Raw genomic sequence first — 25,146 nt, 5'->3', positions numbered from 1 at the left:
AATGTCAACATAGACGCTGTCAAAGTGTACCGCGTCCTCTCGCCATGCTTCAGGCACACTGTGCTATTCTCCCTCCATGCCCTAGTGCAGGGATGGGGAACCTTCGGCCCTCCAGCTGTTGTTGATCTACACCTCCCAGCATGCCCTGCAACAGCTGTAGCATGGCCACATAGCAAAACTGTAACAAGGCATGCTGGGAGGTGTAGTTCCACAACAGCTGGAGGGCCAAAGGTTTCCCGTACCTGCCTTAGTAGATGGTAGGGCATGAAATACCGCCTGTCGGCTCAAAAATATTTGGAAAACTCATGTTGACCTAGCCAATGTCGACCTTCCAACCCTGGCCACCTTAGCCATGTCCACCCAAGCCATGTTATCCTTCAGTGGTGGACCCAATGCATGTGGACCTATACCGCTGCCTGTCTTACAGGGAATACTCTGTACTCGTGCACAGGATGTTAGTAACTGGGTTCACTGGAGGAAACAGGAACATGTTGCAATACACCACATTGTCCTTCTTGGGACACCATATAATCCCTATCACTTACATCCAGACTTCTTGTTGTGGCCAAACAACCCTGTAACACAAGCAAGCATCCCATTGGTCTGTACTCCTGAAGACTCATGTGTGCCGCTTTATGCACTAAGTCCAAGAATCATATTGGGTCACGGTTATTTATTTAAAATACTTTAATTTACAAATAATTTATGTACATTGTGTTTATAGCTCAGGTATTTACATCAACGGTTTCAGTTGAAAAAGTCCAGCTGTGCCTATATCCGTGCTCCTGCAGGCGTGTCCATGCATCCTGTCAGGTTGGTGACACAACAGCGCTTCAGTACTAAACTCCACTCTGGGATCCAATGTTTATTGTAGAGTGAAGCACAGACTATGTCCAACCCTAGTGAGGTAAGTAACAGTGTGTGTGTAATCCATATACACAGAGTACACATGGTATTACACCGTATTTGTTGGTAAGTGGGATAATTTTTATATAATGCAGATGAGTGTATAAATTTTGTCTATAGAGATACACAAGTAATCTCACCGTGGGGGAGAGTTATTAAGCAATGGCTCCAATTTTTCAAATGTAGCCTGTAAAATGACAGAAGCTGATTGGTTGATATTTTATCTCTCTCCACTTTATTTTGAGCTCAAAGTAATTTTTCACGTTTTGAGCTCAAAATCTGTGTATGGCCATGTGGAGTGCACGTATGTGCACACCCGCATCATCGCCATTGGCCTGTTTTACTAGCGGAGTGAACCACTTTCCACGGTGGTTGACTGCTAGTGAAGTGTGTATGCACCATAGATAATGAAGTAGACAGAGATACGGTCCCAGCCAATCAGCTCTTTACTGAACTGCTACAGGCTGTGTTTGGACATTGACAGGATCTGGTTGGTATTTCACCTCCGTCCATTTTATCTCTACCAAGACTTAGTAACTACACCCATTTATCTCATGTTTATGCAACCTGCATAAAAGAACTTGCAATGCAAACCCTCATTAACTTTTATATCGGGGAACACCTTATGCTATGTGTAATATGTGCATTGGTGCTGTATTCACTCCGGCGGTTTGGAAGGCTAAATCCAATGCCAAAACTTGCTTGATACTGTTGTATTGCTGGGTATTCAACATCCATAACAGTATGTTTATGATAATTTAAGCATCATCAATCTATGAAGTAAAGGGAAAATACAGCATACATCAATTTCTGTTCCCTCCTTTTGTTTTGGTCTAGTTTTCATGTATGGCTAATATACAGTCCACGTTATTAAAGTTGATGACTCCACCCTGACATATTGACTGTTTCCATAGAAATATAGCTGTCCGGCTGCCTTTCCAGGGCTAGGCTGTGTTGTGGAAGGTGCTGGGAGGGCAGTGTCCATGGAAACTACAGAAGGTCATATGTCCCGGCAGTTGTTGGAGGGGGAGCAGTCCTTGCAGTGGAGCTGTAGTAGTAGGGAGAAGCTGGGAAATGAAGAGGAGGGAGATACCTGTTAACTATTATGTCATTAATAAGTCAACTGATAACAAAGCAATTTAATATCACAACAATAGCACACATCAACTTTTTCTGAACAGTGTGGGAAAGGACTTGCTGACTATTGTGTCTTGAGCCAGTGTGTTGCCTTTAAAGCAGACTGCAACCTGTGGTTCACCTGGAGTTGCAGAACTACAAATCCCAGCATGCAGCACATGTAAAGCCACAGGTTGCCCACACTTCTTGCCTTGCCTTTATAAAGCATAGAACAGTGGTTTCCAAATGCGGACCTCAAGGCCCCCAACAGTCCAGGTATTCGGGAAATCCCTGCTTGTGCACTGATAATACAGGTTACATATCCTTTATCCAAAATCCTCAGAACCAGAAGCATTTTAAAAAACGGATTATTCACAGATGGTGTAGTGGTTGGCATTACTGCCTCACAGCGCTGAGGTCATGGGTTCGATCCCCTCCATGGCCCTAACTGTGCAGAGTTTGTATATTCTCCCAGTGCTTGCGTGGGTTTACTCCGGGTACTCTGGTTTCCTCCCACAATCCAAAAATATACAGGCAGGTTAATTGGCTTCCAACAAAATAAACCTTCGAATGTCTGTGTGTGCGTGTACATGTGGTAGGGAATATAGATTGTAAGCTCCACTGGGGCAGGGACTGATGTGAATGTTCAAATATTCTCTGAAAAGCGCTGCGGAATATGTGTGCGCTATATAAGAAACTGTTAATAAATAAATTATTCCATATTTCTGAATATTTTTATATTTAAGGGCAAGATGTACTTAACCTTGAAAAGTGATAAAATGGAGAGTGATAAACCACCAACCAATCAACTCCTGACTATTACTTTTCTAACACAGCCTGTGACATGAAAGATGGGAGCTGATTGGCTGGTAGTTTATCACTCTCCATTTTATCACTTTTCAAGCTTAGTGCATCCGGTCCTTAATGAGATATTTTGAGGATGGGACCCATGTGTGAACACATGAAATACACACATATCTTTTTTTTGTACACGTAACAAGGTTTGTGTACTATCTCAGGCACTGAATTTGAAGGCAACGCAATCATTTTCTTGCACATATTTAGTGGCAGAGTCTGACCTTTTAGGAACAGGGTTGAGAGTCATTGGTATGGCATATCACTGCATAAATTATAGCTATGTGTTATGGAATTGTGTACGGGTAAATAAAGTGGACTGAAGGAATTATAGTTGCATATAGAGACTTGGTTATCCTAAATGAGCTCATCTAATGCGAACTCAGCCCTTCTCAAATCATTCCTGATTACACATGACATGCTGGGTACACACCTAAAGATTTATCTGCTCAATCTATCTGGTGGAAACAAAATCTGATAATATATGGGCGCATATAGCAATCAAGCCATTGCTCCCAAACAAAGCTGAGAGGAGACATATCTGTAATTTTGCTTCATCAGTTACTGCCTCTAGATGTAACCAGTGATGCTCCATGAAGCAGGCCAGGTGCTTTGGATGTCCCCGGGAAAGGGAGGTGTACAGGGAAAAATTTGAATATATATATATATATATATATATATATATATATATATATATATATATATATATTATTTTTTTTTTTTTTATTATTATTATTTTTTTTTTGTGAATGAATGCTCTGCAAAACCCATTTTCTCATGTACTTACTAAGAAGGCTGGAGCCGGGGAACCGCCAACTGTCTCCGTACGCTGCGTAGGCCCCGTGGCTGTATGCATTACCAGTGTAATCGCTTCCTGCTGAGAAAACAAGAACTGTCAGGTCAAATGACACAGCGGGGGGGAACATCTCACCTTAACCAGAGCTATGAATCTGCACTGCTAATATCTCACTCATAGCGCCTTACCCGCCTGCACAGATACAGCCATGCTGGTGCAGACCCTCTGCCGGTGTGCTGGGAATTATTACACAGAGTAAACGGTGACCTTACAGCTACGCAGATCTGGCAGCTTATATACGTTCCTCTATCTAGTTTATTTACAGTCCGGCTATACCTATACTAGCTATTATCAGATGGATTCCAGACCTGCTATGGATCCATAACCTTACCATCATTTCATTAAATGGCTGCTTAACCAAGGAGTCTGTCCCATCCTAGTTTATGGGGTTAGTTTAATAAAGTGCAGTATTTAGGGCAGGGATGGGGAACCTTTGGTCCTCCAGCTGTTTTTGAACTACACATATCAGCATGCCTTGCTACAGTTTTGCTATTTGGCAAAACTGTTGCAGGGCATGTTGGGATGTGTAGTTCTACAACAGCTTGAGGGCCGAAGGTTCCCCATCCCTGATGTAGGGGATGCTGAGTGAATGACTATGTGAAATGCTACCCGTTATACGTAACAGACCAAACAAGGGTTCTGTGTGGATCGGAATGTGAGAAATCTTTTGTCCACAAGATGTTCTGGCTCAGTTTCAGGGGGATAGTGTCTGGCATTAGCACTGCTCTGCATTTTATTGCTTCAATTACATCTTAAATTTAAATTGTTAATAAGCAATCTATGCTAATTGTCCAATCCCAATACAAAAGAAAATTTGCAATAAAACGTTATTATTTGAAACTGACGATTAATAAAAGGTAATATATGATACAGGCATTTGCTGACCGCTGCAAGCCTCAGTATTACAGGTTATGTAATGATTTATAAAATAACAGCATGTTTATATTTAGGGCGTATTAATCAAAGCTTGGTAAGAGATAAAACTGTAAGTACTAACCAATCAACTGTCATTTTTCCAACAGCCTTTAACATATAAATTAAGAGCGTATTGGTTAGTACTTTTTATCTCACAATGGGCAGATGTATTAAGCCTGGCGAAGAGATAAAGTAGAAGGTGAAAATGCAGCAGCCAATCAACTCCCAACTGTAATTTTTCAAACACAGCTGATTGGCTAGTGCATTATCTCCTTCTAGTTTATCTCCACTTTATCTCTTCACAGTTCTTAATATATCTGCCCCAATGTTTTCTCTATCCAAACTTTGATAAATAACCCCCTTAATGTGAAATATAAGCATTAACAACATATGTGTGGTGTCTTGGCATGATCGCCTGGATATTGTCAGAGATTATCCTGCCTTTCCTAGCCCCCTTATTGTCACAAGGACCCCAAAGCTACATACCGGTATCTGATACAAATATTAACACACAAACAACACATACATTATCTGGGACGAAGCTATACCTAAAATACAGAGCAATTGCATAGTTTCTGACATTATTTATAATAAGCGATGTAACTCGGAGTAAAAGGGCACAGGATGTGTTATTTGGGGATAAGGAGATGATTTGTCCTCTCTGCGCTTGTACGGACATGCAGATCACTGGGTGTTGGGAACAAATCCATCTCTTGCACACACAGTTAAAATATAACTGCTCTTTTTTATTTATCTTGACCAATCTCATTTCACGGTCCAGGGGAGGAAGGAGGGTGTGCGTGCGGGTGTGTGTGGCTGGGGAGGGGGGAATAAGTACTTTATATTTTTAACGCTGCATTAAGCGCGTCTCCGTGGTAACACAGTAACACGCTGGCTCAGCAGGTTCCGGAGCTGCGAGCTGAGTGGGTGGGGGAACTGATGCTCTGCATTTTCTTTTTCATTTAAATGTACCTGCAAAGGTCACCTGGGGTCACCAACACCAAAAACATATCTCAATTTATCATTTGTAGTCTACCTCGCTTGACTTGACACCTATGTTGTGCCCATAATATCCCCATGGGGACAGGCTCCCAAATTTGACTTTAATACAGTAAAGGAATTTAGAATAACTGAGGTGCAAAATTAAATATAAAGGGCCTGATTCTGCGACACGCTTCAAGCAAATCCTGGATGCATCCAGAAATCAGAGATCCTTATAAAACATCTGGCTGTATTCTGAGTCGCATGGAAAGTGATGGCAAATCCAGCTTCAGACATCCATGCAGACATTGCCCACATCTATGCCACTGCCCCAGTCCTCTGCTGCCATCCCTGTTAACTGCATATCTTATATATTCTCATCTAATGTGTACACTCCGTATCATTAACAACCCCCTCATCTGCTGAACATGCAGATCAGTTTGGCTACAATGCATGTACAGCAGGTCCCCATGACATCACTGACAATATCATTTACCGATACTGGGGCACATTTATTAAGCTCAGTGAAGTGATAAAGTGTCTGTTTTTTATCACCGTCCAATCAGCTGCTAACTGTGAAGTTACAGGCTTGGTTTGAAAAATTACAGGTAGGAGCTGATTGGCCGGTGATAAAAACCAGACACTTTATCACTTCCTGAGCTTAATAAATCTACCCCACTGTTCATTGTGTACACTGATCGAGCATAACGGCTAGTGTGTATGGGGCAGAAGACCAGTATTTATTGTTGCACTTTCATTAACAATATCGTTGTGTATGTGCTATATCGTTGACTCAGGAGCGCCAATGATATCGTTAAAAGATATCGCTCCTGGTGTGAATTGTCTAGAGCAGTAATGGCTAATCTTGACACTCCAGCTGTTGTTGATCTACACATCCCAGCATGCCTTGCATCAGTTTTAGCATGGCCAAATAGTAAAACTGTAGCAGGGCATGCTGGGATGTGTAGTTCAACAGCTGGAGTGTAAAGGTTAGCCATCACTGGTATGTGGTTTAATAGACATTTACGTAACCACCACTTTTCTGTCTTATAGGAAAATGATACAAGAGACAAGGACCCATATCGTACCCGCTACCATGCCAGCAATGGCAGACGAGGCGTAGTTTCCTTGGCCACTGGGTATGTGTGGAGGGTAGCCTGGCAGCGTAGATCCTACAACGTCACGCCCTACGAAGGAATGGAGAGACAGTGTTATATTGGCATTGCATATTCCAGCCATTGCCTGTCTAGAATATTCTGGTAGATTCCCAAATGCACATGTTATAGCTAAATTCCCTAATAATTCAGGATATACCCTTCTATTGTTTCCATAACACACTGACCGGAATGGGGCTGAGGCAGAGATACACCTATAGCATGTCCAGTTGGCCAAAGGATCTTATAATTTTTTAGCACTGTGCATGCTCTATAGCTGAGCGCAACAGTTGTCACCAACTACAGGCCCCTCAGTAGCATCTTTAGACGCCTGTTACCGTACCTGTAACAGCTTGGCTGGTGAACTGTCCATAGATAGAGGCCGCATGCGAAAAGGCACTGAAGGTTGGGGCAGTAGCTGCTGAACAGATTGGTTGCAGGTCCAGAAAGGAGGGGCTACATAATGATGGAGGGGTGGAGCTAGCACTGGAACTGTCGGATACCTCTTGCTTAACGGAGTATGATGAGAGCTCTACAGTGGAATGAAATGAAGATGGATCTTTTAAATCAAGAAAAAAAAGTGATATGTGTTGGACAAATTATGGGGTTCATTTACTAAAGCTTCCCTTGCATCCTACAAAATGAAAGACAGAATCTGACTGGTTGCTATGGGAAACATCACCTCTTTTCATTTTTAGAAGCTTTAGTAAATTCTCCCTTATGAGGCAAAGGGGTAAATTTACTAAGATGGGAGTTCTATCGAAGTTAAAAGATTGAATCTGATGGGTTGCTACGGGAAACATCCCATCTTTAATAGAATACCCATATTAGTAACTTTACCCCAGATAATGGAAGTACATGCAAGTGATAAATTGGTTTTATCTTTATATTGATTTATATTTGCTCTGTAGTTCACACTGATGAGTTATGAAAGCCGCCATGTTGTTCTTTCACAAATCTGGCAGTACTTGGCAAGAGCGTGGTATGCGCCCCTGACAGTCGATATTCCGATGGGTATTACGGGGGACGAGCACATCGGAGCCTATAACATGGCAGCGAGGTGCTGATTGGCCTAGTACATCTACTTCTTAAAGTGATATACATTTGCAAAGGATATAATAATAAGCGATGCATAGAAACCACATGTTCTGAATGTCTGCAACATGCATTAAAAAAAATAGGTACTTGTGTATTTTGGCGGCGCCCGATTTCAGCATCGTACGATGACCGAATCGCATGCCATGTACCCGATGGCATGCGATGCGATTCGATTTTGACCCCCTATGCGATGAAAAATCGTATAAGCACCCTAAAGGGTGCTTTTGAGCACCCTAATGGGTGCTTACAATGTTAAATGCACCCCCACGCCACCCCCCCCCCATAAACGTGAACTCGAAGCGTGGCGAGCGCAGCGAGCCCACGAGGGGCGGCGGTACGCGTCCTACGACCTTTTCATACCCCCACTATCCACGTCGGCGTGGAGTTGAGAATAGAAAGTGTGGCGAGCGCAGCGAGGGGACGCGGATACCTTCACAGGTATCCGCATCCCCAGGCGGGCTTCACAGGTGTCCGCGTCCCCTGGCGTGGCTCACCACGCGGACACCTGTGAAGCCTCGCCACGCTTCGGGCTCAGTGGCTCGCTGCGCTCGCCACACTTTCTATTCTCAACTCCACGCCAACGTGGATAGTGGGGGTATGAAAAGGTCGTAGGACGCGTACCGCCACCCCTCGCGGGCTCGCTGCGCTCGCCACGCTTCGGGTTCACGTTTATAGTGGGGGGGTGGCGTGGGGGTGCATTTAACATTGTAAGCACCCATTAGGGTGCTTAATATTGTATAAGCACCCATTAGGGTGCTTATACAATGTTTAATCGCATCGCATCGTATGGCATTGTATGCCTTGTACAATGGCATACAATTTTCAAATTGCATACTATGGCACGAAATCATACCATCGCATGCGTTATGGTATACGATGCGATGGGCGCCGCTATAATACACAAGTACCAAAAAATAATAATAATAATTTACATGTATATATATTTATAGGTCTGGTCCCATATGGCCTTTAAATATCTTTTATCTATAGGAGATGATTAGAAAGTCCTTACATTGCTTCAGTTGTCAAACATATTTCTATTAAAGATCCAGGTGTGGATCTAACCTATGTATTTACTGAACTTCCCTTTAAAAGGGATTGAGGAGGGCTGGGGGCCAGTATAAAGTACTGAACCTGCCAAAGAGAAGCCACGCCCCCAAACTCATGGCTACGCCCCCTTCAGTGTCGCTGCAGCAGGACACCTCTATAGAGGACCCAAGATAACAGGTGTAGTAGCGGGCCTGGTAAATTTCACATAGTGACTATTTTGAATGCAGGCAGGAATACGGAAATACTAAATACTGTAAGTTTGGGCAGTGAACCGCCCCTGCATACACTAACAGTGGAGCTTAGACTAGCCTTCCTTCTAAGTTGTATGAAGATTCATGGTGACATTTGTTGCACTCATTGATTCCCAGATGGACCTAAAACATCCCACTTCTCGGCCAGTCCACCTACCTGACAGATGAGAGTACCCTTGGTGTGCGGAGAGGTTTCTGGAAGAGGTTAGCGCTGATTTTCCATCATCCATTGTATTGTTCAGAAGTGGCAGCGGGTAAAGCGCCTGAAACAGACAGAAAGATCATGGTCATTACAAATGTTTTCACTGATACATTTAAGAAAATACAGACAATTCCCTCTATTGCCATTATGGGGGAAATTTACTAAAGGAAATTTGTAAAAAATAGGTGTATTTATATCCAGAAATACACTTATTTTTGACATTTACTATCCCGAAAATACGGCAATTCGTATTGATAGCACATTTGTGCACGTGTGTGAAACAGAATTACAGGTTGAGTATCCGGTATCCGGACATCCCTTATCCGAATTATTCCAAAAACCGTGGTTTTTGGAATCATTCGAATTTTTTGGTATTTATTTTTTTTAACCCCTAACCCTCTTTTCATACTTACCAAGTCCCCGGGCGTCCACAGCAGGCCTCCGGCATCTTCTCCAGGGTCTCCAGCGGTCCCAGGAATGCATTGCGCGAGTGTGCGCGCGCCGGTGACGTCACCGGTGCACACGCACACTCGCGCAATGCATTCCTGGGACGGCTGGAGACCAGGAGAAGATGCCGGAGGCCTGCTGTGGACGCGAGGGGACTGCGCGGATGCCGAGGGACGCCCGGGGACCATCAGGGGACAGGTAAGTATGGCTGCAAAAAAATATTCCAAAAACCGGAAAATTCCCCTATCCGAAATGCTCGCGGTCCTGAGCATTTCGGATAGGGGATACTCAACCTGTATATACCAGTAAGCTCACTCAAAGCAAATGCTTAGAAAGCTAGCCTGCCTCTATGTTTGTGCATGTGTGCGAGAGAAAGAGACACTAGACATATATATATATCTATAGATGATACATCAGTGCTGGGTGCGTTAATATCGCGTTAACTCAGCAGCACTTTAATGGCGAATACATTTTTTAATACTGTTAACTGTGGGGGGGGAGCAGTAGCGCAAAGTCTCTGACAGCATTACAGAGACCCTGCACCCCTCCAAAAATTACATGCTAGAAGTACTCCTGCACTTTTAGCAGCTATTTCCTTTGCTGCGGTGGCCATCTTTGGAGGGGCACTGGGTCTCTAATGCTGTCAGAGACTCTGCTCCTCCGTGTGCTGAAACCCCCCACCCCCCTCAATTAAAAGATTTATTTCTCCATGGGCAATGAGCATTTAACCCCCTATGGCAGCAAGCATGTATTCCCCCCCTGGCAACAAGCATGGACCCCCTATGGAAATGAGCATGCAATCTTCCTTGGAAACATGCATGTAATCCCCCCTGCCAATGAGCATGGAACTCTTGGTAACGAGATTGTAGGTAAGCGGCACTTCTGTACCTAACAATGTGATTAATTGCCAAAATTTCATGCGATGAATCGCTATTAAAAATTGTAGTTGTTGCCCAGCACTCATATATGTATATAGAGAAAGATAGCGAGAGAGAGGAAATGGGCAATCCAGCATCCAATATTTTTTCAATGGTGTCAGGATAGAGTAGACGCAGTGCAAGATATAGGACACTGCACTCCAAGTTTTGATTATAAACCGCAAATGCCCTTTCTTAAGTTGACATATATCAGCAAACTGGAAACAGAGTATAGCACTGTGAGATGTGATATAGGCCATTAATTAAGATACAAATTTGTTCTCAAAATGGGCAAAACCATGTGCACTGCAGGTGGGGCAGATGTAACATGTGCAGAGAGAGTAAGATTTGTGTGAGTTAGTTTGTTTCTGTGCAGGGTAAATACTGGCTGCATTATTTTTACACTGCAATTTAGATTCCAGTTTCAACACATCCCACCCAAATTTAACTCTCTCTGCACTTATTACATCTGCCTCACTAGCAGTGCAGCATGGCTTTGCCCATTTTGAGAACACATTTCTACTGCAATCAGATCTGAATAAGGGCCATTGTATCGTAGTTCATTTAGGCCTTAAATGATGAGAGAAATCGAGGGGCAAAAAGATACAAGGGAGCGTCACAGAATGTAGCATTGGCCAAAGCAAATTATTCACATATTTTGGGGGATTACAGTGCCCTAGAGCATTAGCATTGTATTCCCATCACCCCCAGGTTAATACATTTTTACCTATAGATTTGGAAAATGTTAAATTAAGTAAATTGTGCTTGCTTGACATCCTTTATGTTTTATGATTGGCATCCACTAGCACTGGTTTTGCCGATCACTTTAAGCATAAATAATTGTATTTGGTTCTGGACCACAACCCAATGCACCTCATTAAGAGCCTCGGGGCACCCCTGGGGTGCTTAGGCACACAGTTTGGGTGCTACTGGCCTAAGCATAGAATAAAATAAACTTAACACGATTATAAAACAACTAAGCCTCACCCGAAGTCCATAGGTAAATGATCTAGCCTCAGAAACAGACCAATTTCTCTTTGTTCTGTTCCCAGCCAATACATGTTTAACAGAGAGAGGAACCTAGGGGTGGCCCTTTTTTGTGCTCGCCTGACATCATCCATCATGCTGTATAGTTTACTGATATGCCTAGGGCAGTAGAGAGCCTGGCCGGGGCCAGGTACTTTTCAAGGGGTGTGTCCTATTTGTGGGAGGTGTGGTCATGTACACTGAGAATAAAATACAGGGCAAAAAGTACTTTAAGCATCTCCCTGGCCACACTGGAGCCCGGCACACAGCAGCATGTGCTGGATTAAGAAGAGCAGGGGCCCCTCCATCAGACCACCCCACCCTGACATTTTTAGGCCCAGAGCAGTAGCCAGAATAAGCTTTGAGTATTTTAAATGTCAGTGGATGCTGTCATAACAGCTAGAGGAGATGGCCACTTGTGTACACCTGAAATCTCAGTCTCCGGGTCGATTTTGGTGCTAGTCCAAGATCTAATCATAAACATTTTCCCCCAGCAGCGCTGCATGTGAGCGGCATGTCGAAGGGTGATATATTATTTTTAATGATAGATCTTCTTCTAAATGTACTGATGCCTGAAACTCCTGACAATGAACCCCAGTGTCGCACACATTAGACGCACACTCAGCAGTGGTACTCACTTGATCAGCTTTGCTGTGACTGGAGGAGGAGTAGGAGTCAGGAAAGTGTTGCCTCTGGAAGTGGCACTCCAGCCCGTCCAGTGGGTGCTGAATGTAAGCCTGTGTCCGCATCTGTTTCCGGCTCAGTCCTCCGCTGCCCTGAGAGTCAATGCTGAGTCTGCAGCTGTCCTGATCACCTGTGGGCAATGAACTGAGGTGTTATTTCCGCCCTGTCTGAGAGTCAGTTACCATCTACTAGATGGAGCCAGTCACTAATATGAAAAGGATCTACCTGCCTTATATTATCACTGTTCTATAACAACTACACTCTCATGCATTGTCTGATTGCTATTCTATACCAATAATATTCACCTGTCTTATCCGGAACAATAATATCTACATACTGTGGGACAGATTTTCTAAGCTTCAAAAGTGATAAAATGGAGAGCGATAAACAGCCAGCCAATCAGCTCCTGTCTGACATTTTTCAAACACAGTCTGTGACATGGCAGGTAGGAGCTGATTGGCTGGCTGTTTATCACTCTCCATTTTATCACTTTTGAAGCTTAGAAAATCTGGCCCTGTATCTGATGACTTATAATCATCTATATACATGTCTAGTGTCTGTTTGTGTGTCTCTGAAACACTGTTATATAGCATTGTGAATTGCTATATTACATTCCCAGTAATGTTGGTTCAGCCTGCAGTCTGAATGTGACACATGTACTGTAGGGGACACACTACACCAACACCTATATCTGCAGAGCTCTCCTCCATGGGTTCAGTGTACATCTAATAATTTCTTCCCCGGTCATGATTTTCCCAATCACCATTTTATTTGTTTACACTTGATAGGCCCATTACAGTGTATATATCAGAGGACTCCACTCACTGTCATCCAGTTTGCGTTTCCCATCCGTACTCGGCTGAGCAATCCCTAACAGGCCACTGATTGAGTAAGGTGACCCTAGAGAGTCAGAGTGCGGAGATTCGGGGGGTGTCACTGCTGAACTTGGAACTGTAAGAAACAGCAAATCTTATTAATACACCGTTCCTTCCACAACTAGCCATGTCTAGAACACACACTTACGGGTTACTAAACCTTCTAAGAATGAAAAGAGGTGATTGGGCCCATAGCAACCAATCAGATTTTGTCTCTCGTTTCTCTATTGGAACCGAGAAAATTACAGAATCTGGTTGCTATGGGAAATATCACCTCTGTTCATTTTTAGAAGTTTTAGTAAATATACCCCTTTTATAAAACCAACGTGATTCCTCCAGTGGTCAGTAAACACTTGTGCACAAAATGTTTTGGTACAGGATATTTTACCTAAAATCCTATTACACTACCCTCCCAGAATGGCTGTGAGGCTCTCAAAAATCGTGTCCCCATCCTGTTCCCAGAGGGAGGTGGGAAAGTCTCCCACATCGCCCCCACTGCATCAAGTGCCAGATTTTGCAGGTAATTTCACATCATTTTAGCCCACACCCCAATCCACAGACCAGCGAATGGACGCGTATGAGTGGCATGGGGGTGGGGCTTGGTGACGTCACCCCCCCCCCCCCCTCTCTGGGTATGACTTAACATGACCTGCCCATTCACTCTATACAGACATATGGCATAGGGCACTACACTCCCATCATGACCTAACCACTGTGCTTGGTCATAATACAATTCTATTTACTCTATACCAGGGCTGGGCAACAGCGGCCTTGCATCAGTTTCAGCATGGCCATATAGCAAAACTAATGCAAAGCATCCTGGGATGTGTAGTTCATCAACATCTGGAGGGCCACTGTTGCCCAGCCCTGCTCTATACAGACATAGGGCACTACACGTCCCAGCATGACCTGATTACTGTGCATGATCATAATATTGCAATATGCAGACATACACTACAACTCCCAACAGGGACAATGTAAAAACCGGACCCGGACTAAACCCCGGACACCCGGACAGGAATCAAAATCTGCAGTCCGGAGCTTGTAGGGTCCGGTCAGGAGGGTGTCCCGTCCGGTGGGTGTCTTGTCTGGGGGCGTCCCTGTGATAGCTTTCATCAGGGACATGGGGAAGGGGAGATTACAGTCCGGACCATCCGGTTTTTGCTACATGCCCGGACCATACAGGGAGGCTGTATTCTCCCCCTCCTCCACTCCCTGGTGACAGGCGTCACAGGCAGGACACCCCCCGGACGGGACACCCCCGGACCAGGCCCTACAAGCTCCGGACTGCAGATTTTGATGTCCGGCGGTCCGGGGGTTTTGTCCATGTCCGGTTTTTACCCATACCCCTCCCAACATGATCTGTCTTTACTGCTGAAGTTTGTTTCATTGTATTGTTCATAACTCTACGTATCAGTCAGAAGCCTGAAAATCTGAGTGTTATTTCATAGCGCAAAGTATACAGGTTAGTATACAGGTAAATAGTGTCAGGCCCCTCACACAGATTACATAACATACTGAGGGCTGGATGTATCAAGCCTCAAAAGTGATAAACTGGAAAGTGATAAATAACCAACCAATCAGCGCCTGCCTGACATTTTTCAAACACAGCCTGTAACATGGCAGGTAGGAGCTGATTGGCTGGCTGTCTATCACTCTCCAGTTTATTGAAGCTTAGTGCATCTGGCCCTGAATATTATTTTCTAAAAATATGACATCAGCACAAATTACTGTAACATTAAACAGCAAACTCAGATATTTATTTAATTTTATAAACTGCTTTAGAAACTAATTAGAAGTGCAGTGGATGCTATAGGTTAGTCAGTGCGCATCGTGTGCCATAATATATTACAGAAGTCCAACTGTGCGTGCCTGTCATCACTTACTCAGAGTGTGTCCGGGGCTGAGCGACTTCACGCAGCCCTCCATAGGCAGGTTAAAGAGCTGCTGGACCTTGGTTCGGATTATTCTGCCAATGAGACAGGGAGAAGTGGGGACTTAGAGGCGTAGTAGCATAACTGTACACAGTCAAACACTAGTGCGCATGCAGATGGATCCTGCGGACATCATCAAACTGCTCACGCACCATAGTACGCAAGCACCAACAGTGCATACAATAGCTGAAGTGATGCATTAATTTACTAACCAATCACAATCTACTTCTTATTTATTTAGCATCTTCTAGAAGATAATAGACAGTATCTGATTGGTTGCCCATAGCAACATCCCATGTCAAATAAAAATCCTGTCTTAGTAAATTTCCCTTATCATGTCTAAAATGTTGTCCTTTAACTCCTACAGTGGTGAGGTTTTTTAGGGAGCACTCCCCACTGGGTGCCGGACAGTGGCTTGACTTTAGCAAGCCACGCCGCACACAGCCGGGGGGGAAGGAGGCGGGGCCACACAGCCGGAGCCAGGCAGTGGCTGAAGCTAAGTTCAGATTTCAGCTCAGCGGCGCTGCCCAGCACTAAGAGACAGACCGTGGCAATCCCAAGAATTGTCCAGGTTTGCCAAACTGGGCACTATAGTTTAGCCCAGAAAATTCTCAGAAATGCCAGTGCAGGGGTTAAAATTAAAATATGCCTCCCTCACTGATTTGGTGCAGGGGGCTAGAGTGAGCACTAAACCAGCAGATGTGACTCAGAATTAGCCCAATATTTATAAAGCACAGGTGTAAAGGTGGCCATACACACGCAGATTTATCTGCAGATCTGTCTGGTTGGAACAAAAACATGGTTATGGATGACAGTTGACCATTTTCTTGGAAATGCTGGAAAACTGACAAACTGTCACTCATCCATAACCATGTTTTCGTTTCAACCAGCCAGATCTGACGATAAATCTTACTAGTGTGAATCAGATTAACTGAAAGCTTCCAAGAAATGACATAAAACAATGGTACATATAATGCTAAGGGGCTTTAAAATAAGAACATATTAACATCGTTCAACATTCAATGTAGACCATTTTTTAATTAATAAAAAATTACAATTAATGTAAACATTTAAACCAGACTGTTTCAATAAAAAAAAAAAATTTGGACTGTAAAAGGTTCAAACCTGGGCTGTTAGTGGGCCTTGAGGACATTGTTGTGAGAGACTAGTGTAAAGGTTCCCTATAGCCGGCAGGTGACCTTGGTGATCTTTTTGTCAATAAGGAGCGTTATAGAATTGGTCATGTGGTTTGCCAGCTGTTGTTGAACTAAAATTCCCAGCATGCCGTGCTTGTCTCTTCATTTTAATCACTATACACCTTTACATCTGAGGTGAAAAACGTATGGATCTCCATCTGCAAGGCATGCTATCACTTGTAGTTCTTTAACAGTTAGCCGGTGTAGGAGGTGACATGCAGTAAAGGACTATATAGCATCGGTGACACTTGACGCCTATATAACAAGTACAATTTACAGTACATTGACGCCCTCCATTTAGACACATTGGGCCAGATGCACCAGGCTTTAAAAAGAGATAAAATGGAGAGTGATAAACAACCAGCCAATCAGCTCCTAACTGCCATGTTATAGATCGGGTTAAAAAATCACAGTTATGAGCTGATTGGCTGTTTGTTCATCACCCTCCACTTCATCGCTTTTTGAAGCTTGGTGAATCTGGCCCACATACTGTATCATTAAATCCTAAGACAAATACCCATTTGGATCAGTGACACGACATACCTGTTGATAGAACTGACGCTGGGCACCGTGTCATTGTCACACACACCCTCTGCCAGCAGCCGGTCCCTGATTTCCCAGGCGAACATGGTGGGGTTTTGTCTTTTATAATCTCCAATCTTCTCTACCACTTTGGGGGTGGCAACTTTGGGCTTGGAACCACCGATGACCCCAGGACGGATACTGCCTGTCTCATAGTACCTACTCCAATACAAAATGAGATATAATTACCCAGAACCAGGATCTTCCCTAACCCAGGTTTCTTACTAAGCAGCGCTACTCACAGACATGGGAAGGTGGGTAATATATACAGTAGGGTTTTATCACTGTAACCTATATTAGTATGGCTGACACATAGCAAGCATTAAAGCAACTGGTGTGTATTCTAATCTATTAGAAGCTTATATAGCTAGGTTACCTGTAATATGTGCATATGGTGTATTATATAAAGCTATACTGAATGTATTGGCCAGATAGACAATTTTACAAAGGGATAGGTACAGCCTATGAAGTCCGAAACCAGCAATAAACACTTAAACATCACATAAACTTAGTATAACAAGCCCGGTGCAAAACAATCCTGATACTGTATATAACAGAAGGGAATAGCAGTACGATGCGCCCATCCAGGCAGTTTGCAGAACTATAACGTTCTAGCTCATTGGTCTTAGAGCAGCCGCTCTCCAGTGACAGGAGAGGGAATAACTGCGTGTGATGTATACTAGTGCGAGATACTTCGTACATTGATCACAAAGGAATACAGCAGATCCGCCGGAGAATGCTGCTGTGTTATGATGCAAAACCAAGAGCCAGCCGGCATCTTTCCTGCCTATATATTTATTATTTTTATAACTACATTTTATTTATAAGGCGCTAAAAGTAGTTTGCGGCCCTGTGCAGCCATTACATTAAGGCCCATACGCACTGGAGGGTATTGTAAAGATATCGTTTAGAAAGGGGCTTATATTTGGCTGTTTAGCCAACGACCTGCATGTGCAGAGTGTCCCGGTGACATCACTGAACAATATCGTTTACCGATTATCGGTCAGTGTGTTTGCTTAATATAATTTGCCCGGGAGTTCAGGGAAAACACTGACGATATGGGCCGTTATTCTGCCACTGTAACACAACCTTTTGAAATGTAAAGTTGCAGAGAATTCAGGGAATATGGGAACTGGGTTGGAGTCATTATTACTAATGATAGCTCTGTGATACTGATGTGTCAGAAGCAGAAAGAGGAAATGGAAATGAGGCAACTGAAATATTAGGTCCATCTATAATATAAAATCTCCTATCTCAAGCAGATTCAAGTAGACATGTAACAATGTGACCCCTGATGTAACGATGTGACCCCTGCCCGGCCCCTGCTCAGTGCCTGCTTTTCTGGCTCCTTACCTGCCCAGGATCTTGCTCACACATCCGTGGCTGACCCTCAGTTGCCGGGAGATGTCGCAGGGACGTACACCTTGGTGCGCCAGGTCCACGATGCGCTGCCTCACTACCTCTGGTAGGGGACGCCCGTTTACAAATGCCCCACCTAGTTGGTTTAGACCACCATGACCTGTATGGACACAAAAACCTTCTTAAAGGAGTTACACAGGTAAAGTATGTGTGTGTATATATATATATATATATATATAATATTACAGGGATTGGCTTTAACATCCAACTGCGATGTGCTAAAGCAGTGGCTCTCAACCTCGGTCCTCGGGACCCCCCAACCGCTCACGTTTTCCAGGTCTCCACACAGAATCACAAGGGAAGTAATTAGCCCCACCTGCGGATCTTATAAAATGTGTCAGTGAATAATGAGTGCACCTGTGCAGCTGCCGGGTGACCTGGAAAACGTGAACTGTTGGGGCGGTCCTGAGGACCAAGTTTGAGAACCACTGTGTTAAGGCACTAATTCATATTAATCCATATTGACAAGGGTTTACATAATTCCAAGATAGATCAATGAATATAAATATTGATATTATTATATATTAAATAATCATATTATTCATTGTGTTATGTCATTACTACTATATTTTATAAAGCATAATGGATTATTATTATTATTATTATTATTATATAGTGATATTATGCTCTGTAGGAAACCACATTATTAGAATTTCTGATGTGTTATTATTTAGATCATTATTATACTCTCTCTATGAATGACAAGTTTACCCCCTCTGAGAGCTGCCAGTACACGGTCATGCTTCTCAGTATGAGGCCACATATATTCCCAAGAACTTGGGCATGGCTTGGTCAAGCTGAAGATGACTGCACCTCAAGCTAATAATGGTGGTATGCATTTATCTTCTGACCTCATTTACCAACATATCCCGGTGTAATAATAACCCAGATATTTGTAACCAGTATTTTAGTCATAAGCTGCACAAGTCTCTGTGGGAAAAGATGAGGGCTGTGTTTGTTGTCTTGCTTTACTGTCCATGAGTGTCTAAGTACAGGTACTTGATAGAGCTGTGTATGTTGCATAGTGGATTAATATGCTTACCTATATGTAGTGAGCTGGCAGGTCCCGAGCAGCCTCTCTCTGTGATGAGCTCTGTGGACAAACAAACTGTTTAGAAACAGCAAAACTTAGTGGAAGTTGCATTAACAAGAGACAATGGACCAGATGTACTAAGCTTCAAACGTGATAAAATGGACAGTGATAACCAACCAATCAGCTCCTATGTGCTTTGACACAGACTGTGAAAAGTGTCAGGCAGGAGCTGATTGGTTGGTTGTTTATCACTCCATTTTATCACTTCTGAAGCTTAGTGCATCTGGTCCAATGAATGATGGGAGACCCTGGTACACATTTCTAGCATTGCCTGTAATAGCTTATTGTATGGGGGGGGGGAAATATAACAATTATTTATTTATTAACAGGTTCTTGTATAGTTCAACAAATCCTTTGTGCTTATTACAATTGGAAACAGAGATAAAACAAGCAGGATGGTTATTACAGTCAAAACAGTAGGAAGGCCCTGCTCGCAAGCTTACATTCTATAGGTACAATTATTCTGGATGAGATGCATCAAGACTCATAAAGAGTCAACAATTATTAATTATTATTATTATTATTACAACAAGTGCAGAAGCTGATAAAGGAGGGGCCCGAAGAGCTTATATATATATATATATATATATATATATATATATATATATAACTACAATAATAAGGAGATTCCATTTATTCCAGCCAGTAATACCTTAGTAATGTTAATGTGTTGTTATTGTTTTATCTTTTATTAAAAAAATTTGATAGATATATATATAGTCATTGAAGCAAATCATATTGTTCTCTACAGCACAATACTTTGCTTCAGCAATCAAGTACAAGTACCAATATTATACACTAATGTACAGGGTGAGGCAGAAAATCCTCCCAGATTTAAAGGTTGCCAGAACCGGCATGGTACTGTAAGTGCTATTCTGTATTTTAGTACACAATTCTTCAAACTTCAGAAATCGATTACAGATGTGTATCATGAATGAAGGCCACCATCTTGGACGATACCATATTCAAAACCAATTGAAAATAAACTGGATTTCATGCCCCATTACATTACGTTCTAAAATGAAAAGCATTTACTATGACTTTTTATGTCAATATTTAATATCTGGGAGGTTTCCTTGGCTCACTATATATATATATATATATATATATATATATATATATATATATATATATATATATATATATATATATATATATATATATTCCAAATCTGCAATTGCGCCAGATATTATAAACTGAAGTTAAGCAGTAAACTACATCTGCCTTTAGAATGCCACAGAATATACAGAGGTGACAGCTGTCAAAACAGAACACTCTTCTTATATCCAACATCAAAAATACAGAGAATAGAGAATATAGAGAATAGTATTTGTCATGTGTCAATCGCAGTATTTAGACATCACACGGGAAATATGCATCAATTCTTTATATTATGGGCCAGATGCACTAAGCTTCAAAAGTGATAAAATGGGGAGTGATAAACAGCCAGCCAATCAGCTCCTGCCTGCCATGCGACAGACTGTGTTTGAAAAATGTCAGGTAGGAGCTGATTGGTTTATTGTTTATCACTCTCCATTCTATCACCTTTGAAGCTTAGTGCAGTGGTTCCCAAACTTTTTGAATCACGGCACCCTAGAGCATCAAAATATTTTCAAGGCACCCCTAGGCCAAATGCTTCTTATCGAGAAATTCAGTAACAAAATATTAAATGAAGTGCATTGTGTTTATAGGTCACAGTTATCTGGTGAGGGACAGGATTTGCTTCTGTTTGTCCACATATATTATGATTGGCAGCCACCAGCACTAGTTTTGCCTGGTACATTGACCATAAATAATATGAATTGATCCTGGTCCACCAACCCAAGGCACCCCTGCAAGTGTCCTGAGGCACCCCAGGGTGCCTAGGCACACAGTTTGGGAACCACTGGCTTAGTGTATCTGGCCCTATATCTGATGCAGATCATCTTGAGGGAAATATGGTTGTGAGCATAGATTTATGCAGCCTCGTCAGATAGATAGATTGGTTTATGAGTGTATTATTTGGGGTGTATTTAGAAAGCCAATTTTTACTGTATGAAAAGTTCCTGTATGATTTAGGTATCACAGCTATGTGATAATGGGGAATGGGTCATTAGTACATGAAATCCGGATACCTCAGGGAATATTACAAGATAAATATGGCAGATACTGTTTCGGTATTAAATAAATAATATTACTATGTAAAAAACTTATTGTGTGATGCAAGGAATCATTTGCAATACATTAACAGTGTTATACTAGGCAGTGTGAGTACCAGCATTGCAGCTGATGACATCACTGTCACCCATTTATAGCCATTATAATGTACAACAGTTTATCCCCTGTACAGAAGGTCACTCCGGAGCCAGGCTCAGGGCACAACTGTGTAGCCAGGCTCAGTATAACTTTGTCTAACACCAAGTACTACTGCCATGGCAGATGTTGCAGTGCATTTAAAACTGCTAATCTGCATAAGAATAGATTGATGTCATTAAAATATATCTCTGTTTTGTAATTGATTTATATAGTATGGAATTTCAAATACTACTATATTTACTATCAGACTTTTCCCCATATAGGAGAAAAAGGATGAAATCACTGGAGTTTATCTTCTTCTGTCTTTTCGCAGTTATTGCAGAGATTGCTGGACCAAAATTATTTAAGATTCTCAGACTCCAGATGTTGCTCTCGTGTGACTGGTATTTGCATAAAACAGACTGGTTCAAGCATTTCGTTAACATCTGGATTATAGCGTCCTTCTTATGTGAGTTACTAGTGACACAACAGAAAATGCCCAAACTGCGTATGATATAAAGACAGGTTCTGTGTATCGCTGGTGTCATAACTCCAATATATGGTTTAAAGATAGATTTTGTGTATGACATTTGTCATATCCCCAGTATAAGGTGTAAATGCAGGTTCTGTGTAATGGTAAGTTCTATGTATGTGTCACTGGTGACATAGCTCCTCTGGTGCAAGGACATGTTCTATATGTGTTACTGGTCTCATAGTGCCTCTGATGTAAGGACAAGTTCTATATGTGTTACTGGTGACATAGCTCCTCTGGTGCAAGGACATGTTCTAAATTTGTTACTGTTGACATAGAGCCTCTGGTGTAAGGATATGTTCCATATGTGTTACTGGTGACATAGCTCCTCTGGTGTAAGGACAAGTTCTATATATGTTACTGGTGACATAGCTCCTCTGGTGTAAGGATATGTTCCATGTGTGTTATTGGTGACATAGCTCCTCTGGTGCAAGGACATGTTCTAAATTTGTTACTGGTGACATAGAGCCTCTGGTGTAAGGATATGTTCCATATATGTTACTGGTGACATAGCTCCTCTGGTGTAAGGATATGTTCCATATGTGTTATTGGTGACATAGTTCATCTGGTGTAAGAACAAATTCTATATGTGTCACTGGTGACATAGCTCCTCTGGTGTAAGGACAATATATATATGTGTCACTGGGGGCATAGCTCCTCTGGTGTAAGGACAAGTTATATATGTGTCACTGGGGGCATAGCTCCTCTGGTGTAAGGACAAGTTATATATGTGTCACTGGCGACATAGGCCCTTATGCTGATTCAATCGCAGAGGCAAATTCCTTCTCAAATGCATAAAACCATGTGCACTGCAGGGGGGGGGGGGGGGCAGATGTAACTTGTGCAGAGAGAATTAGATTTGGGTGGGGTTTGTACATCAAAGTGAAGTCTATATTGCAGTGTAAAAAAAGCAGTAAGTATTTTCCCTGCACAGAAACAATATAACTCACCCAAATCTAATTCTCTCTGCACATGTTACATCTGCCCCCCCTGCAGTGCACATGGTTTTGTCCATTCGAAAAGGAATTTGCTTCTGCCAGTGAATCAGAATAACCCCCATAGTTCCTCTGGTGTAAGGACAAGTTCTATGTGTGCCACTGGTGACATAGCTCCTCTGGTGTAAGGACAAGTTCTATGTGTGCCACTGGTGACATAGCTCCTCTGGTGTAAGCACAAGTACTATATCTGTCCCTGGGGACATAGCTCCTCTGGTGTAAAGACAAGTTCTATATCTGTCACTGGGGACATAGCTCCTCTGGTGTAAGGACAAATTATATATGTGTCACTGGTGACATAGCTACTCTGGTGTAAGGACAAGTTCTATATATGTCAGTGGTGACATAGCTCCTCTGGTGTAAGGATATATACTATATGTGTCACTGGTGACATAGTGCCTCTGATGTAAGGACATGTTCTATATGTGTCACTGCTGACATAGCTCCTCTGGTGTAAGGACATGTTCTATATGTGTCACTGGTGACATAGAGCCTCTGATGTAAGGACAGGTTCTATGTGACATAGCTCCTTTGGCATGAGGGCAAGTTCTGGAAGTTCCTCTAAATACTGCATTTCAGCCGCAGTTTCTATAGATAAAATAAAACAGTATTGGAGAATGTTTCATCTCATTGGTAGCAAAATATATGAATCAGGACTTTAAATACAAAAATTATGAGCCGCCATAGTCGTGTATTAATTAAATATAGAGAGGAAAGTTTCAGCTTGAGCTCGTTCTCTAATCTCTACATGCGCTGGTCTTAGTGTCGTTCCCAGTGAGTGAGGAGTCTACACAACATTACTAATGCAGTAATATATCCAAACCGAGTGTGTAACTCACATCGTGTCAGGTACAGAAAATGAGAAGCAATCATATTATCTGTGTCTTCTTACTGTATCCACAATAATGATCTGCTTATATTAAGATTATTAAATATCCCTGTATGTGTAATAAGCCCTTCTGTCCTATTATCAGCCTCTGCCTTGTTATACTAAGCATATATATCGAGGACAGACACTGATATATCTAATTATGGCACCTTTAGGAATCATCCATATAAGCAAATGCAACCGCAGAATTCTGCTGGGCAAGTACTGCAGGCCACGCAGTACATTATTATTATTATTATTATTATTATTATTATTATTATTATTATTATGAAGAAGAAGTAGAAGACAGTAACTAACACAAATGACTACCTAATATAGTATCTCTGTATTCATCTTTGTCTAATTAGATTATAAGTCTGCGAGGAGAGAGTCCTTTAGGGGTCATGTCTTTTCATGCACTGTTATACTGTCTTATGCTATATACTGTCTGTTGGTGTAATTGTTAGTATTATTGCCTTACAGCACTGAGGTCTTATGTTTGATTATCACCACAGCCCTAACTGTATGCACTATGGTCCTTATTCTGGTTCACTCGCAAAGGCAAATTCCTTCGCAAATGGACAAAACCTTGTACACTGCAGGTGGGGCAGATGTAACATTTACATGTGATAGGGAATATAGATTGTAAGCTCCACTGGGGCAGGGACTGATGTGAATGTTCAAATATTCTTTGTAAAGCGCTGCGGAATCTGTGTGCGCTATATAAGAAACTGGTAATAAATAAATAAAAAATAAATATCCATATGTACGGCGCTGCAAAACACTTGTGGTGCCCTAAAAATAAAATGTAATAATAAATAATAATAACGTATAAACACAGAAAGTGGAGAATAATGGCATCCCATCCACTCTTGTGATCTGGATATGCAGTAAAACAATATGCTTTGTTTCTGCTGTAG

The 25,146-nt window shown here is 42.3% G+C and overlaps 1 protein-coding gene across 4 annotated transcripts in view; it reads right to left on the bottom strand.

Moving 5' to 3' along the window:
- Positions 1-730: 730 nt before the first annotated feature.
- Positions 731-25,146, bottom strand: part of PAX8 (paired box 8) — a 30,743-nt gene continuing 6,327 nt past the window's right edge. Inside the window, exons 2-12 of one of the 4 annotated variants that reach the window (XM_083179810.1) lie at positions 19,507-19,557; positions 18,399-18,564; positions 17,007-17,204; positions 15,220-15,302; positions 13,284-13,409; positions 12,413-12,588; positions 9,340-9,445; positions 7,127-7,315; positions 6,718-6,816; positions 3,665-3,754; positions 731-1,973 (exon numbers count right to left, since the gene is read on the bottom strand). In XM_083179810.1, coding sequence (XP_083035936.1) covers positions 1,897-1,973; positions 3,665-3,754; positions 6,718-6,816; positions 7,127-7,315; positions 9,340-9,445; positions 12,413-12,588; positions 13,284-13,409; positions 15,220-15,302; positions 17,007-17,204; positions 18,399-18,564; positions 19,507-19,557 — 1,361 coding nt within the window. In that variant the 3' untranslated portion in view covers positions 731-1,896. The remainder of the gene's footprint in view (positions 1,974-3,664; positions 3,755-6,717; positions 6,817-7,126; positions 7,316-9,339; positions 9,446-12,412; positions 12,589-13,283; positions 13,410-15,219; positions 15,303-17,006; positions 17,205-18,398; positions 18,565-19,506; positions 19,558-25,146) is intronic. The other 3 variants (XM_083179811.1, XM_083179812.1, XM_083179813.1) reach the window with 3 other exon arrangements.

Source organism: Crinia signifera, chromosome 4 (assembly GCF_055691185.1).
Source record: "Crinia signifera chromosome 4, ASM5569118v1, whole genome shotgun sequence".
In the NCBI taxonomy this organism is placed as follows: domain Eukaryota; kingdom Metazoa; phylum Chordata; class Amphibia; order Anura; family Myobatrachidae; genus Crinia; species Crinia signifera.
Note: the sequence above shows the minus strand (reverse complement) of the source record. Positions and strands in the feature narration are given on the sequence as shown.